Source organism: Diceros bicornis, chromosome 10 (genome assembly GCF_020826845.1).
Source record: "Diceros bicornis minor isolate mBicDic1 chromosome 10, mDicBic1.mat.cur, whole genome shotgun sequence".
NCBI classification, from domain to species: domain Eukaryota; kingdom Metazoa; phylum Chordata; class Mammalia; order Perissodactyla; family Rhinocerotidae; genus Diceros; species Diceros bicornis.
This window is the reverse complement of record NC_080749.1, coordinates 54059365-54072031: the sequence shown is the minus strand read 5'-3', so window position 1 is coordinate 54072031 and position 12667 is coordinate 54059365. Positions and strand designations below refer to the sequence as shown.

The 12667-nt window shown below is 42.3% G+C and overlaps 1 protein-coding gene across 8 annotated transcripts in view; it reads right to left on the bottom strand.

Moving 5' to 3' along the window:
- RAPGEF4 (Rap guanine nucleotide exchange factor 4) overlaps window positions 1–12667 on the bottom strand; it is a 298329-nt gene that overhangs the window by 77897 nt on the left and 207765 nt on the right. For 5 of the 8 annotated variants that reach the window (XM_058549262.1, XM_058549260.1, XM_058549261.1 and 2 more), the window contains 4 exons: window positions 8299–8352; window positions 7879–7985; window positions 3939–4060; window positions 2173–2356 (listed from right to left, as the gene is read on the bottom strand). In XM_058549262.1, coding sequence (XP_058405245.1) covers window positions 2173–2356; window positions 3939–4060; window positions 7879–7985; window positions 8299–8352 — 467 coding nt within the window. The remainder of the gene's footprint in view (window positions 1–2172; window positions 2357–3938; window positions 4061–7878; window positions 7986–8298; window positions 8353–12667) is intronic. The other 3 variants (XM_058549268.1, XM_058549266.1, XM_058549267.1) reach the window with 1 other exon arrangement.

Below are 12667 nucleotides of genomic sequence, written 5' to 3'. Positions count from 1 at the left end.
GTTTACTGATAGTCTACTTGGTGTAATGCAGAGCTAGGGATGTGGCCTTTTCTAACTTCCACACCAGGTTAAATTCCCCTCTCCATGTTAAATTCTATTAACATACACTGCATTTTCCTTTGTAGCATGTCACGCAGCTGTGATTAAATAATTGCTTGCATAACTAGTTGTTTAAGGTCTGTCTCCTGCACTAGAAAGAAAGCTCCAGGAAGGAGGTGCAACCCTCTTGTTGAATGTTGCAGCCTTAGCAACCAACATAGTCTCTAGAAGAAAACAGGTGTTCGATAAATATTGGTTAAATGAATGAATGAATGAAGTAAAATGAGATATGTCTTTGCCTTTAAGAAACTCATAGTTTACAGCAATGTTTCTCAGCAAGGGCATTATTTTCAGGACAGCTCCTTATTTTGTAGAGTTCTAGATACTGGGGTGTGTTTAGCATCCCTTGGTCCTAGCCACTGCCCAGTGAATGCCAGCAGTGTGGCCCCTAATGCACTGTGACAACCAAAACATCCTCACACATTTCTGCATGCCCCTTAGGAGGCTGTTCCACCTCTGATTCAGAACCACTGCATGGTGTTGGCTTGAAGGAAAGTGGCAGCAGGAACAGCAAAAGGAGATGGATCCAGGAAATGATGAGAAAGCACAAACAATGGACAATGAGTCAAAGGGGTGTGGGGAAGAGAGAGGGGAAGCAGTTGACAGGAAAGAAAGCGTGGTTTAGAATGGTGGTGTTCGTCTGAGTTCCCCAAGCCCTGGGGATTCTCTTGTGTCCCCCCAGCCACCTACCTCTACGATCCTTCAGGGCAGGCACAGCATAAATTGGCTGGGCAGCTTTCTTGGACCCTACTCGTGATTAGGTCAGTGAAGCTTTGGCTTTTCTATTTGATATTTTGGATTTTCCAGTAAAATTTTTGTTTGAAGAAAAGGTTTTGAAGCTAAAAGAGCTGAAAACCATGATTCTAGAGTTAAGGATGATGGTGCCAACTGGGATGAGGGAAGGCCTTTGAAATACCAGTGTGGATCATTTAGACCCAAGAGAAAGTTTTGACAAAGGGGACATGGTGTGACAAAAAATGATATATGTTGAAAAGCCTTTTGTAGCACTGAGTAAGGGCAGTGAAAGGGGAAGAATCCTGGGGAAAGAAAATAAAGTGCACTCAGAGAGGCTACTGCGAGCCGGTTTGAGGGGCAGATGTTGGGGAAGCTAGCCTGAGGGACACCTCACTCTTGAAGAGTGCCCAGTGGCCACAGAAGACATGTAAAGTTTAACACTCTTGTCGAGACCCGCTATTAATGGAGGTCGGCCAAGCCAGTGACTCAGAGTCGACATGCACAGCTGGCTGGCACTGGTTACAGGGTGGAGGGCAATTTCATGTTCAGCAGAAAAACATAAGCCTGTGTGTGGAGGTTTCAGAACCAAGTGCCAAGTCATCTCTATTGAAAAGATTTCCCTGAGATTGGAACCATGGCATAGGCTTCTTTGCACACCCTATGGCAAATAGAGCCCCCCAAATGGAAGAGGGGCTCAATACGTTCTTTCTGAATGGATCCGATTAAACACTTCAGAGTCCTCAACTTCAGCTGATGGCTGCTGCAGAAGGTAAGGGGAGTTTCAGCTGAGACGGAAGGGAGAGCGTGCCTTACTGGCAGGATGGAGGCCTTGAAGCGTTAATGGAGCAGTGGTGTTCTCTTAAGAACGTGTCTTTAAGCCAAAGAGCAGAAGCCTCAGAATGGGGTGAGAGGACGTGCTGAATGAATGAATGAATGCATACAAGCATGGGCCTGAGGTCTATGGCTCTGACGACCTCTGTCCTATTGCATTAGGAAGAAAGAGATTGCTGTAGACTGGCACAGAAACAGAGCAGTTTCTGTTTGTCATTGACCAAAGGTCAATTCATACGTGGACTCAGCTTTGACATCCTGAGCCAATCACTGAAAATCTCTACAGATGTAACTCATTCAAAAGGGAAATGGAGTGATCTGGCTCAAAAATAAAATAAAAAGAGACAAACACTGCTGTGTCACCCCTTCAGAGTCTCTCCTTTGGCCCTGGGTAAGGCCAGGACTTTTGAAATCAGCCTCGCTTCCCTCTGCCCAGGCATGCGTGCCTGCCTGCGCACCTGGTGGCCCCGGTGACCTGCAGGGGGTGGGCGACGCGCTCTTACTCACGGTTTGCGGAGGATCATTCTCATGTGGGCGTCGGGGCCCATCTGCGACAGCAGCAGCATGGTGTCCTGGAGCTCCTCATCACACTCCTTCTTCTCCTCTTCAGTGGGCAAAGGGGCATCCTCGTGCTCGTCATCCAGAAATCGATAAAATAAATATTTGTCTTGGAAATGATGCTCCTGGTCCACTACGGGAAACATGGAGGCAAGTGTCAGCTGGTGCACCTCTGCCTCACAGCCCTGTTTACCAGAAACAAATGGATGGTGTCGGGCAAGACAGCCAAGTGGTAGCCAAGTGGTGAGACTCCTCACCCTTCTCCTTCCGCCTCGCCCAGGGCTGTGCAGCTGGAAGACATGACCTCCGGGCTGCAGTCAGGCACCTCACAGCTCTCTCTGACCCGCCCATCTCCTGGGCCGCTGAGGACTCTCTCATGAGAACCTGCCAACTTTTCTGAGATGAGCACTTCGACCAGCAAAAATTGCCTTGGTGACCTTTTCTAGTGTGTGGGGCATATGTCCCAAACAGGAAAATCACCAACTGCCAGATCATGCTCTATAAAGGTCTCTGAAAGTACAGACTTAAAAAAAACCCCTACTTTGTCAGGATCAGAATTCATATTTTTCTTGCTACACAAACTGTTTATAAACATGTCTGTCTGCACTTAAAAAAACAAGAATAAAATTACTGTTTGAACAAAGCTCACTAACCCAAGCTTGTAGGTCATATACCCTGAGAAGGATCTTATGGTAATTTCCCTCTAGTTCTGATTTTAAAAAGGTTTTTCTCTTGTTCCCTTCAAACAGAAAGATTTAGATCCCGGTGGGACAAAGTCAGTGAACTCGGCTCTGAATCCTTCGTCTTTATGTCTTAAAGCTTTGAAGCTCCCTTTCAGGATGGAGCATCAACACTGTCAAAAGATGAAGAGAAGTGGTAGATCCTCGCTGCTCAAGATGTGATCCCCAGAACAGCAGCGTCAGCATCATCTGGGAGCTTGTTGGAAATGCAGACTCTCAGGACTCATCCCGGAACTGCCGAATCAGAATCTGCATTTTAACAAGGGTCCCAGGTGATTTGTATGCACCTTAACATCTGAGAAACACTCGCAAAACCATCATTAGATTCCCAGGTATTGGTAAATTAAATGAATGATTTTAATAGTTTGTCAGTTTGGAAAAGTGGTCTTCCAACAAATGGCATGAGCACTTCAAGCACAGTCACACTCCAGTCCTGAATAGCTACTCTGCTCAATTATAGCCCCTGCAGATACCAGGGGCCACAATCGCAGAGCACATTTCTGATTTTAAATATGGTCACCCCGTGGGTATACAAATTGGCTCTCCCAGATAATGCCATAGTTAAAAGACAGCTTCTGAATTCATTACTTTCTTTCATGTCATCAGCCAGCCACACATTTCATTGCTCTTCATTCTGCCCCTGCATCAAAATTGCTATGGAATGCTCAGAATATAATCACACTATCAATGAACCGTGAATGCAAACTAATAAACATAATTAGAAGTGATGCACTCGGGTTGCAATTTCATCTTCCCTTCATACATTCTCCCAGGTTAGGAAGGTACAACAGTGGAAAATAGCAATCAATAGCACCCACTTGCTGCATTTGTATTGCTGGATGAAGATGCTAGCTCAGCGGGTCCTGAAAGGGATCATAATTCTTTCTTGCCCATTTGGGAGTTCAGCAACAACTTACCCAGGGAAATGCACTTAGCATTTCTTGAGGGTTTTCCAGGGACCGTGGCTCATCTTACCGTGGTTGAGAACACCATCTTCTACCAGGACTTGCCACATCCCAATAGCTTGAGTCCGGGAGTGGACACACGGAGTCTGCTGCAGCATCCAGTCCACCAGCTCGGTCCCTACACAGCATTGTCTAAGGGGAGGTGGGACACAAAGGATGGGAAATCACTCCCTTGCAGATGAAGATAACTCTTGCGAGAGGAGACCCTCCGAAAAAGCTTAGTGTTCTTTCACCAAATGAGGTCTCACTGCAGACAAACACCACACGGTGTGGCCTCAGGTTCTCGAACTCTTGTACAAACCAATAAAACCACTCAGCTAAAGGCTGAGCATGAAATGAAAGAGGATTACAAGTTCCATCACCAGTGGAAACTGAAGGGCCAATAGACAGGAGCATTAGCTGGCAAGCTAATCCCAGGGCCAGAAACTCTGTCATCTTGAGCCAGTCCCAGAAAATCTCAGTGTAAAATGAAGTCTAAGAAAAATTCTGACTTCCTTCACCTGAGCCTTGTGAGGAATGAGTTAATGTTTGTAACGCACTTGGAGGTGCTCCATGAAAGGTGCTGTATAAGTGCAAAATTATATAGCAATTTATATTTTCAAGTAATACTACTGATCTTCCTCAGAGGAGTGTTGGGAGAAACAAGCAATTAGCAATGCAAATCTCTTTGAAAGAAGTCGTATGTAAGGAGCATCAGTACTTCTACAGAGCCTGTCATCTGAAGAGCTCCAAATGCTTTCCGTGTAGTCACACATTCATCCCTAAGATGCCCCTCTGTGGTAAGTTGGTCAGGATGGGTAAATTGCATGCATTAGTTAGGAAACATGTAATTACACACACACATTAGGGAATACTGAAACCTTCAGTGGGGTGAGAGAGAAAGGCAGGTGTTCCTGGCATGAGGGAGGAAATGGAATCTTGAAGTCCAAGGGTTGAATCCCAAGGGACAATGGAAGAAGGCAGGGAGTCGAGTAGCTGGCTGCCTGCAGTTGGGTCTGAATCACTGGTGGCTTCTTCTCCCATGCTAGGGACACCACCATCTCTGGGGCATGGGCTGAGGCTGTGTCAGGCCCAGGGAGCTCCTCTCTAGCTTAACCTGGAAGAGAGTCCTGGTGCTGGGCCACTTTGGGAAGAGGCTTAATCTGGGAGGAGTCATGAGATGCAGCACCAGGTCTGCTACTTATTAGCTACGTGAGTTTGGCCATATTATTCAACCCTCTGGTTCTCTCAGTTTTCTCATCTGTAAAAGAAAGGAGGAAGAAAAGATGGCCTCTAAGGCCATTTCCAGTTCTAATATTCTAAGAACTCTGAAATCGATCAGAGCTCCTGTGATGGCCAGATTCGGGTCAGATTCTAGAATATTTCACAAGGAGGATGTGCTGAGAAGGCCATTAGATTTCCAGGACTGCTCTGATTACAGTCTATACCAACCCATTAGAACTTCAATAGGCAGAGAGGCCCCTAGTTACTATTCATTCTGAAACAAGCATATGACCTATTAAAATATTCCTCCTCTAATTTGTGAATTTATTAACAGCAAAAGTATTGTAAAAGTATGAAAAATCAATTTCATGTGGGCTTTAATTCAATGATTACCTTTATTAAAAAGAGTACATGGAATTGAGATGATCCCAGAGCATCTGGGCCCTTGTACAGGCTATAAGAGTCTTGCAATCAAAATACAGAACAAAGACACATGGCTGTGCCCCTTGTAGCTGATGAAAACACTGGGTCTGCCCTCCATTAATGATCTGTAGGCACTTTAGAACTGACAGCAGATCTCTGGGACAGTGATCATTGGGGGTGATACTGCATCTATGGAGACTTGAACACTCCAATGCTGCAGCAATAATATAATGGGGTGAGGAGGAGGATGGAGGGAGAGGATGGAACTGGGAACAAGATCTGGGACAAGGAACTCAAACTGTGCTGTAGGAAAAAGAAATCATGCCTCTGACTTCCAGTTGAGTCCACAGGCTATTACCAACAGATCATTAATTGGTGTCACAGGGTGTGGAACAGACATAACACCTATATTTCAGGAGTTTAATATCTTAGTACTATGGAGCAAGAAAGAGATTATGGCTTCTGACTTCTAGTTTCCATTATTTGTCACCAAAGATGACATATTTTAATGGAATTTCCCTAACGCAAGTCAACGTTTGAAAAAGCATAATCATATTTTAAATCAAGGAAAAAATAATAAAATTTTAAAAAGAAAACAGTCTTTTAGCCATATGAGATTTTTAAGAGCCATTTAATTAGTTAAAGAGATTGAACTCTCTCTGGGAACATATGACACATGATTTTTTAAAAAATCTTAACTTCCCTTTAAATTACAGCAGTGTGTAGAGACCATACACTCCAGAAAGGATGAACTTCCAGGGTTGGAGAAGACTTCCAAATATAATCATCCAAAATGGTAGTTAGCAAATATCAACATTCCAAGGGCTAGATGAACAACTTGTCTTACGAGATGGACTGTGTCCTAAGAGGAATGTGCTACTGATAAGACTGAAGTGTTTCTCAAATCCCATCTCATTTCCAAAATTCTATCAAGAAGAGGCCAATCTAAAAGTAACAAATAAACTGTCAATTTTGGTCTTGTAAAACTATTCACGACAAATGCAAGCAGAAGAGTGTTAATTTGCATGGAGTGCATAAAAAGTGATCCAAAGAGGAAGAATTGCTAAGTCTTTCCATCTCTATCCTTGGGAAGAGACTGGATCTTGAAGCACATACACTTGAAGGTTTGCTATTGGGTGAACCAGATATAATTTTACAACTTCTATCATAGTTGATTGTCACTAGAAAGATAGATATCCTGCATGGTAATTTTAAAATTTGTACTCTAGCTTTTCACTGTGTTTTATGAATCTGGTTCATATGAATCAAATGGGTTTTGACTCATGCGAAGTCTGATGGGTTCTGAGGTCACATCTAGGCTACTGAGAAAGCGAACCTGACTGATTGCTGAAAGAGAGCCATGAGTCTGAACCACGGTGCAGGGGAGAGAGTGAAGGCTTGTGTGCCATCCATACATAGCGCATTCTAAATCCTAAACCCTTGTTGAATTCATAAAATTAAAGATTAGACATGAATCCTTAGTTGACCCACGATGGTTCAGTCATCACAGAAGGTTCAATGAAATCACCAGCAGCCCCAGTCTTTATCATTGCTTAACCCCAGTGACAGCTATATGAGTCCTTATTCTATATGATTATAGATGTAATACAGAGTTGTATATCTTACTATATGCATACTAGAATGAAATCCTACACTAAAAAGTAAACTCCATAAAGGAGATTGTATATATTTTTTCATTCTTGTATCCTTAGGGCTTGGAACACAATAGTGCCTGGTGCCAGTAGGTACCTAATAAATTTGTGGAATGAACAAATGATGGAATGGATGAAAAGATCACTGGACTTGGGGATCAACCAACCTTGGTTTAAATCCTGGCTCTGCCACTCACTAGATTTGTGGCTTGGACTAGGAAGGCTATTAATGTCTCTGAACCTCAGTTTTATCATCTGAAAAATGGCCATACACCTACCTAGCAGGTTGTGGTGAGGATGAAATGAGATAACATACGGAAAGTGGCCTGGTACAAGGCTTCAAGCATAAATAAATGCTCAGTAAATGTTAGTTGAATCTCAATTAAATCTAGAAGTTTTCCTAAAAATGCTAGCAAACAGAAATACAAAGATTTTCTTCTCTTTGTTCATCACAATTAAACCAATGTCCAAGCAAATAAGTTTAGGAGTAACTGCTGCGAATATTAAGGATAATTAAAGTTAAGCAGGGATCCAAGAAAAGCTTAGATCTTCCAGAACCTAGAGGATTATAACATGCTGCCCATAGATGCAAAACAGGGAAACGCAGGTTTGTTACAACTTCACGAAACATGAACGTGAGGGGGCCGTAGCCTTTAGAATCATTGCACATACCTGTATGTCTTTAAGTGGTATTTTCTATCTCTAATCATGTGAGGTGCTCGAGAGAGAATGGCATTTCGTAAAATTTTTCCAGCCCTGAGGATCTTCTCTGAAGGGACCTAGATTTTAATCAGGTGGAAGGAGGGGAAGAGAAAGAAGGAGAGTTTATAGAAAGAAAACAAACCAGATGAATCTTTAAGTCACTTTCCAATCTGACTCTGGCTTGATAGATACAACTCATTCACACATTTACATTGTTCACTTGTGTGACATGTCATTGTTTTTATGTTGAGAACCGAGACACACTGAATATTTATTGTCTCTAGAAAATGCATCTGAGGTTTCCTGTGAGGCTCTGACATATGGACCACCTCCAGTGGTAACCTAAGAAGCTAGCTCTGATGGCTCATCAACCCACCTACATCCCATTACCTTGGTAATGGAGTTAGCAGGACGAAGAGGAACGTGAGGTTCAATGAGAGGTGTCTGAAAAATAAAATATTAAAGCAAAAGAAAATTAAACAAAAAGTTCACTAAAGAAAATTATGGGTTGGGGGATAAGAAACATCTATTTTTAAAAAACTCAAAATAGAATTAAAAAAATAAGAGATAAAATCTGCCTAAAGAACTTGAATGCATAGGCATTCAAAGGGCAAAATTAGACCACTCAATTTGCCAAAATTTAAATATAAATCATTAAAAATGAAAAAAACCAAACAGATAGGAATGATTGGATGTTTGTAGGCTTAATGAGAAGGGAATCAATATCTACTCAAAGCATAACAAACATCAGTGCAGAGGAAAGAGCAAAACAAGATAAACATGAATAGAGATTAAAATGACCTATCTCAGGGGATGGGATAAAGTACTGATTTAGAATGGAAATGAGCGATTTCATCCTGTTTCATGTAGTTAAGATTCTTTTTCTGCAATTTGTATTTTTAGAAAGAAAATTTTAATTTTTAAGAGATGCTTCTTGGTGGTTTATGCATTCAAGTTCCTAGAACTCACTGGCGCAGCTAGTGCACATTCTCTTTCATTGGCAAAGTGATGTACCGTTTTCAGGATTCCATGACTGTCAGAACAGCTCTAGGATCTAGATGAAGCTTCTATCATTATCTACTTTCTACATTCAGATGAAGGTGCTGAATTAGAATCCCAGGGAAATGACTTGCTACATAGCTACACAGTTAAGTCCCCTAGTTGTACGGAAATCCTTTCACTCTATTTCTCTGTAATATCTGGTAATGCCATTTCTGAATGGAGGAGAAAGATATATTCAGGCAAAGGTGCTGATAGAACCATCAACACAACGCTGTTCGTGCCACTTCCAGAAAGGAAGGTTTACTCGTGAGCTTGTGGTAGGCAGAACAATGGCCCCCTAAAGATGTCCATGCCCTTATCTCCAGAACCTGTGACTATACTACATTACATAGCAAAAGGGACTCTGTAGGTGTGATTAAGTTAAGGATCAAAATAGGGAGATTATCCTGGTGTTTTGAGGTAGGTACAATATAATCATTTGGGCCCTTAAAAGATGGAAGAGAGAGGAGGGGAGTTTTATAACCAGAGAGATAGCAGTGAGTAGGACTCAGCCTGATTTTGCTGGCTTTTTGCTGATAATGGAGGAGGCCAAGAGCCACGGAATAATGGCTGCCTCTAGAAGAGAGAAAAGGCAAAACAATATATGGATTTTCCCCTAAAACCTCCAGAAGGAACTGGCTACTAACACCTTTATGTTAGCCCAGTGAGACCCATTTCAGACTTCTAAACTACAGCACTGTAAACTTATTACTTTGTGTTCTTCTAAGCCACTAAGCTTGTGGTAATTTGTTACAGCAGTCACAGAAAACCAATACGGAGATTATTATGCTTAAACGAAAAACATTAATTTTTGCAAATAGAAGCCATTACATTGAGAATAAAACTGGTAGGTTTTCCCTCTAGTTTTAATTTAAAAAATACAGTCAATGGGAGAAATAAAAGTCAATATTAATTTAAAATACTTTATGTACCTAAATACAAATATCCATGTATAAACATATACTTTCCTTTTTATCATCAATAAATTTCAGATGGGTTGCTGCTTTTAATATTATAATAGAATTAAAGAAAAAGATAAAAGAATACTAAGCTTTAAGAGAAGCATAGATGAGATACTGATTTATTTAGAATGACTGAAATCTCACTGAACTCACTTAAACATTTTCATCACCTTGCTGGTATCTAGTACGTGTTTTTTCCCCTCTTGAAATCACTAGAGCACAGGTGTCAAGCAATATTATAGTATTTTAGCAGCATACTGTTTACAACCAGTATAGAACAAGGAATATCAATCTGGTCCAATTCAATAGTAGCTTTAAACAGAGGCTGACTTTGCCCTGAAACAGCCCGTGCTCCCTTATGGCAGACTTTCAATGGGAGAGGCACCATGAGCTCATGGAGCCCATGTGCTTGTACCACCTCTTCAAAGAAGACAGAGAAAATTCTGTGATTCCAAGTCACCTGGAAAAATGTTCAAAAGTGCCAGACCAGCATGCACCAGGGCCCTGGAAATGTGTGCAGTTAAAACATGTTGATTATTTGCAAGTTTTGAGTTCCCAGTAGGCATGCATCTTGCCTCTTTACATTACACAGGTTGGTTTATATGTCTAGGACTGTGCCTGGTTATGTATGCAAATTGTAGAAACCTCTGGTTATTCCTGAAAATAATAGTAGAAACTCATTTCTCCTTCCTCTCTTGGAAGAAAGAGGTGCAGGTACACGTGGTCTAGAGAAGACGGATGTGGGATTAGCTTCTGAGGTAACCTTTTCTTTCCTGTGAAAAAATCTACTTTCCTTTGCCATAGTCTTTGAGAGGCTGGCTGAGCTGGAGGTCAAGAAGATGCCCGTGCTTGAGGATACCGATGAATGTTTATTCTTTGGTAGGTGCAATGAAACATTATTTGAAGATTGTATCTTTTTATTTGCTTCCACAGAAATGGCTATAATTTAACAAAATGCTAACAAGTAGTCCCTACATTAGTTAACTGGGTTGGATAGTTCCCTTTTTGGTTCCTTGAAAAGAAAGTATTAAGAAGCAGGCAAGCAACAGGCTTCAACCAGAATTGCTCCTTTGATTTGCAAAATGTACGTAAGGTTGTCTTTTAGGTGGATAGTCCTAGTATCAGTTTCAGGACCAAGAGACTGTTTAATCTGTTGAAAGGCAGCATTCTCAAAACCTTCCCAGCTTAAAGATGTTAGGTTTAGGGGCAACACAATGAATGGATGCTTTGAGAAGGGGACAGTCCCTTTATTTAATAAAACCTTCAAGGAACACATCCAGTGTGAAGGCAGGGAAAGTTTTATTTTGCGAGAAGAGAAATTTGTCTTTGAAAGGAACACTACATTCAGTTAGGCAAGCTCCTGTGTTCTAAGAACTACCCTGGTGCCTAGCAGCCACATGTGCTGAGACAGAGGCCATTTGTGACAGGCAGGCCAGGTCCCTGGGAAACAAAGTCACTGGCTGATGCCTCTTCAGGGACCCCTCCAATATGAGTTTGACTTTATTGCTTTTGTATCTGCTAGTTTATTTCCTTTTGGTTTCTCTTGGCCTTCAAGTAAAGTTCCTTTTGAGAATTTCACCTTAGCTGTGTTCTAGAGCAATGAGAAAAAGCATTTCACTTTATAAATGATTAGGTTAAACAGGAGAGGGAAAGAAGCAGGATGGTGATATTAGTGAGAATCGAAACAAGAAAAGCAGCCCTAGAGGCAGGACCAAGCATTTCCCGTGCCAGGCCCTTCACATGTGTTGTCCGCACATGCATCTTTATACTTGTTATCTCCTCATTTCATGATTACTCTCATTTTTTATTGAGAAAACTAAGGCCAGAGACACTGAGGACTGCGCTGACACAGCTAATAACTGGAAGAGCTGGGAGTTGAATCCAGGTCTATCTCACTCCAATGTCTACACAACAGCTACAATGACCCTCATCCCACCGGCTCTTTTCTTCTAGAGACATCTTTGCTCACCCTCTGGAAGAGTTTGTGTTCTGTTGTGTTAAAGTTCATTGAGAAAAGTACACCTAAGCCCTTCTAGGTTATCAGGTATCAGACTTCGTCTTATGAGTTTCCAGCAATAAATGTTCATGCTGACCTACTGAGATGATACATTAGCGCTATGCATCATGCTTGGTCTGAATTAACTGTTTTTTTTTTAAGTATTATTTTTTATTTATTTATTTATTTTTGCTGAGGAAGACTGGCCCTGGGCTAACATCCATGCCCATCTTCCTCCACTTTATATGGGACGCCGCCACAGCATGGCCTGACAAGCGGTGCGCCGGTGCGCGCCCGCGATCCGACCCAGCAAACCCTGGGCCACCGCAGCGGAGCGCGCGCACTTAACCGCTTGCGCCACCGGGCGGCCCCCTGAATTAACTTTTTAAAAAGCAAGTTTGCAACAATGAAAGATTTGGCATTGAGGAGCTGCCCTACTAGGGCTAAGACAAATATACCAGAGACATAGGTAGCAGTCAAAGTCTGAGCAGGAAAATGGAAACCACTCAGAGTATTATTTCCCACAGAGGGAATTTAATGTTGGGAAGTGGCTTTATAATAAGGTGGTGCAAGAGCTGAGAAGCCAAACAGGCTACTGGGAGGTACCCCAGATATTAGCAAAGCAGGAAGCCTGCGGGTAGAGGGACAGAGGGAGAAGGAAGCATCACCAGGGCCTGAGCCACGTGTCCCGGGGGAAGCTGGAAGCCTGGAGGGGCTCCAGGTCCTAGTGGTATAGCCACCGCTGGAGATGCTGCCCACC